We start from the raw sequence: 5000 nt of genomic DNA, 5'->3' as shown, positions 1-5000 counted from the left end.
GATGCTAAAATCCTGAAGAATATTTATAAAGCAGAATAATTACCCGATCTGTCCGAGGTCTATTAGAACTAAATCCTTCTCCAGGAGCACCACCACAGCGTACGGCTCCTGGAAGTCTGGAAAACAAACGACAACAAAATGAAATGTTCTGTGAAAATGTGTTCATGCAGAGCTGCAGAGAAGCAGAGATACAGAGCTGATGCAGAGCTGCAGAGATACAGAGCTGCTGCAGAGCTGCAGAGAAGCAGAGATACAGAGCTGATGCAGAGCTGCAGGGAAGCAGAGATACAGAGCTGATGCAGAGCTGCAGAGATACAGAGCTGCTGCAGAGCTGCAGAGCTGCAGAGATACAGAGCTGATGCAGAGCTGCAGGGAAGCAGAGATACAGAGCTGATGCAGAGCTGCAGAGATACAGAGCTGATGCAGAGCTGCAGAGATACAGAGCTGCTGCAGAGCTGCAGAGAAGCAGAGATACAGAGCTGATGCAGAGCTGCAGAGAAGCAGAGATACAGAGCTGATGCAGAGCTGCAGAGATACAGAGCTGATGCAGAGCTGCAGAGATACAGAGCTGCTGCAGAGAAGCAGAGATATAGAGCTGATGCAGAGCTGCAGAGAAGCAGAGATACAGAGCTGCTGCAGAGCTGCAGAGAAGCAGAGATACAGAGCTGATGCAGAGCTGCAGAGAAGCAGAGATACAGAGCTGATGCAGAGCTGCAGAGATACAGAGCTGATGCAGAGCTACAGAGAAGCAGAGATAAAGAGCTGCTGCAGAGCTGCAGAGAAGCAGAGATACAGAGCTGATGCAGAGCTGCAGAGAAACAGAGCTGATGCAGAGCTGCAGAGATACAGAGCTGATGCAGAGCTGCAGAGATACAGAGCTGCAGAGATACAGAGCTAATGCAGAGCTGCAGAGCTGATGCAGAGCTGCAGAGAAGCAGAGATACAGAGCTGATGCAGAGCTGCAGATAAGCAGAGATACAGAGCTGATGCAGAGCTGCAGAGATACAGAGCTGCTGCAGAGCTGCAGAGATACAGAGCTGATGCAGAGCTGCAGAGATACAGAGCTGCAGAGATGCAGAGCTGCTGCTCACCATTGGGATAGGGAGTCTCACACAGCGTCAGGAAGTCTACGATGGGGTAGTCCATCTCCAGGACGGCGGTGCTCTTCCCGTGCATCACCGTCAGACAGGCTCTCCTCCCCACCGTGTCGTAGGACAGACCCCCAGACAGGACCATGAAGGGGTCGCTGAGGACAAACAGAAGAATCAGCTGTAAGAAGAAACTCAATCTCCAGAGACGAGAGCTGCAGGATTATGGCAAAAATCATAATCACAATTATTTAGGTTAATATTGAGATCACGATTATTCATTGACTTTGGAAACATCATGCTTTTATTTATTTAAGTTTTCAAACACGTCTTATTAACTGTGAGTTTTTTAAAATATATATACATTGAAATAAATCATATAAAAATAAATAAAAAAGATAAAAAATAAGTAATCCTAAATACATATTGAAAATCTAATAAAAATAATTATATAAATATTTGATCTAATATATTTTGGACTAATAGATGTTGAAACTTCTTAACATTTGGTAAACTATATATTCTGTAACTCGCATGATAATAAATAATCTTGTTTCATAATCGTTGTTTCCTGCTTCTTTGTGAGCTTCCTGCAGCAGGATGTTATCATAAGAACTGTGTTAATATATAAGAGATTCATTTATTATCTTAGGATAAACACAAGTAAACTACAAAGTCAAACAAACAATAAAACACAGAATCTGTGATGTTTTAAGATTAAGATTACTTTAAATGAACAACATTTGATTTGAAAGTCCGTGAGAACATGAAGATAAATAAAGGACGGCGCTCACCCGGCACGTGTGGTTTTGTACTCCACCTTCAGGATGGGTTTGCAGGGTTCTGGCTTTTTTCCATCCTTAGGCTGCTTTCCTGGGGGAGGTCAAAGGTCAAATGCATTTCAGTGGAGTTTTCAGAACATTATATATATATATATATATATATATATATATATATATATATATATATATATAAAGTACCTCAGAATTGTGAGTTCTTAAGTAAATGTTTGTAATATTGTGTTAATATTCTTATTTAAACTATTCCTGCATTTTAACACACTTAATCAAAGATACATTTTTACATATTTATATTTTTACATATTTACTGTGGTTATATATTGTAGTAAAATACACAGATTTAACTTAATTGTATGTTTCTTATAATTTCTCAATTATTTTATATAATTCTGATCTAGAACGATTTACAATTTAATTTCCTGCGAGGATAAATAAAAAATGTATGCTTTTAAAGACATAGAGCTCTGTGTGTTTGTGTGTGTGTGTGTGTACCGTGTGGTGTGATGATCTGTGCAGACTTGGCCTGGGCTCGTATGTTCCAAGTGGTCAGGGTGCCGTCAGAATGGCTGCACACAAACTGTTTGCCCTCGTGGTGCCAGGCTACAGAGTGGATGGCCTGAAACACAGAGTTTCATCAAAACACTGAAAGCGTGTAATACAGCGTGTAACAAAATGTGTAATACAGCGTGTAATACAGCGTGTAATAAGCGTGTAATAAGCGTGTAACACAGCGTGTAACACAGCGTGTAATACAGCGTGTAACAAAGTGTGTAATACAAAGTGTGTAATACAGCGTGTAATACAGCGTGTAATACAGCGTGTAATACAGAGTGTAATACAGCGTGTAATACAGCGTGTAATAAGCGTGTAATACAGCGTGTAATACAGCGTGTAATACAGCGTGTAATACAGCGTGTAATACAAAGTGTGTAACACAGAGTGTAACACAGCGTGTAATACAGAGTGTAATACAGCGTGTAATACAGCGTGTAATACAGAGTGTAATACAGAGTGTAATACAGTGTGTAATACAGCGTGTAATACAGCGTGTAATACAGCGTGTAATACAGAGTGTAATACAGTGTGTAATACAGCGTGTAATACAGCGTGTAATACAGCGTGTAATACAGCGTGTAATACAGAGTGTAATACAGCGTGTAATACAGCGTGTAATACAGCGTGTAACACAGCGTGTAATACAGCGTGTAATACAAAGTGTGTAATACAGCGTGTAATACAAAGTGTGTGTAATACAGCGTGTAATACAGCGTGTAATACAGCGTGTAACACAGCGTGTAACACAGCGTGTAACACAGCGTGTAATACAGCGTGTAACACAGCGTGTAACACAGCGTGTAACACAGCGTGTAATACAGCGTGTAATACAGCGTGTAATACAAAGTGTGTAATACAGTGTGTAATACAGCGTGTAACACAGCGTGTAACACAGCGTGTAACACAGCGTGTAACACAGAGTGTAACACAGCGTGTAACACAGCGTGTAACACAGAGTGTAACACAGAGTGTAACACAGCGTGTAACACAGCGTGTAACACAGAGTGTAACACAGAGTGTAATACAGCGTGTAACACAGAGTGTAATACAGCGTGTAACACAGAGTGTAATACAGCGTGTAACACAGAGTGTAATACAGAGTGTAATACAGAGTGTAATACAGCGTGTAATACAACGTGTAATACAGCATGTAACACAGAGTGTAACACAGCGTGTAATACAGAGTGTAATACAGCGTGTAACACAGAGTGTAACACAGAGTGTAATACAGCGTGTAACACAGAGTGTAATACAGAGTGTAATACAGAGTGTAATACAGCGTGTAATACAGCGTGTAATACAAAGTGTGTAACACAGAGTGTAACACAGAGTGTAACACAGCGTGTAATACAGCGTGTAATACAGAGTGTAACACAGAGTGTAATACAGCGTGTAACACAGAGTGTAATACAGCGTGTAATACAGAGTGTAATACAGAGTGTAACACAGCGTGTAATACAGCGTGTAACACAGCGTGTAACACAGCGTGTAACACAGAGTGTAACACAGCGTGTAATACAGAGTGTAACACAGCGTGTAATACAGCGTGTAACACAGCGTGTAACACAGAGTGTAACACAGCGTGTAACACAGAGTGTAACACAGAGTGTAACACAGAGTGTAACACAGCGTGTAACACAGCGTGTAACACAGCGTGTAACACAGAGTGTAACACAGAGTGTAACGTGTAACACAGCGTGTAACACAGAGTGTAATACAGCGTGTAACACAGAGTGTAATACAGAGTGTAATACAGAGTGTAATACAGCGTGTAATACAACGTGTAATACAGCGTGTAACACAGAGTGTAATACAGCGTGTAATACAGCGTGTAATACAGCGTGTAACACAGAGTGTAACACAGCGTGTAACACAGAGTGTAATACAGCGTGTAACACAGAGTGTAACACAGAGTGTAATACAGCGTGTAACACAGAGTGTAATACAGAGTGTAATACAGAGTGTAATACAGAGTGTAATACAGCGTGTAATACAGCGTGTAATACAAAGTGTGTAACACAGAGTGTAACACAGAGTGTAACACAGAGTGTAACACAGCGTGTAATACAGCGTGTAATACAGAGTGTAACACAGAGTGTAACACAGCGTGTAATACAGCGTGTAATACAGAGTGTAACACAGAGTGTAATACAGCGTGTAACACAGAGTGTAATACAGCGTGTAATACAGAGTGTAATACAGAGTGTAACACAGCGTGTAATACAGCGTGTAACACAGCGTGTAATACAGCGTGTAATACAGCGTGTAATACAGAGTGTAATACAGAGTGTAATACAGCGTGTAATACAGAGTGTAATACAGAGTGTAATACAGCGTGTAATACAGAGTGTAATACAGAGTGTAATACAGCGTGTAATACAGAGTGTAATACAGCGTGTAACACAGCGTGTAACACAGCGTGTAATACAGAGTGTAACACAGCGTGTAATACAGAGTGTAATACAGAGTGTAATACAGCGTGTAACACAGCGTGTAACACAGCGTGTAACACAGAGTGTAACACAGAGTGTAACACAGCGTGTAACACAGCGTGTAA

At 41.0% G+C, this 5000-nt stretch overlaps 1 protein-coding gene across 1 annotated transcript in view; it reads right to left on the bottom strand.

Moving 5' to 3' along the window:
- Positions 1 to 5000, bottom strand: part of LOC115004927 (syntaxin-binding protein 5-like) — a 22941-nt gene that overhangs the window by 2641 nt on the left and 15300 nt on the right. Inside the window, exons 8-11 of the mRNA XM_029426677.1 lie at positions 2381 to 2504; positions 1883 to 1961; positions 1092 to 1246; positions 44 to 116 (exon numbers count right to left, since the gene is read on the bottom strand). Of these exons, the coding sequence (XP_029282537.1) occupies positions 44 to 116; positions 1092 to 1246; positions 1883 to 1961; positions 2381 to 2504 (431 nt within the window). The remainder of the gene's footprint in view (positions 1 to 43; positions 117 to 1091; positions 1247 to 1882; positions 1962 to 2380; positions 2505 to 5000) is intronic.

The sequence above is a fragment of the Cottoperca gobio genome, unplaced genomic scaffold, assembly GCF_900634415.1.
Source record: "Cottoperca gobio unplaced genomic scaffold, fCotGob3.1 fCotGob3_223arrow_ctg1, whole genome shotgun sequence".
NCBI classification, from domain to species: Eukaryota; Metazoa; Chordata; class Actinopteri; order Perciformes; family Bovichtidae; genus Cottoperca; species Cottoperca gobio.
The sequence above is the reverse complement of the archived record's forward strand: the minus strand, read 5'-3'. Positions and strand labels throughout refer to the sequence as shown.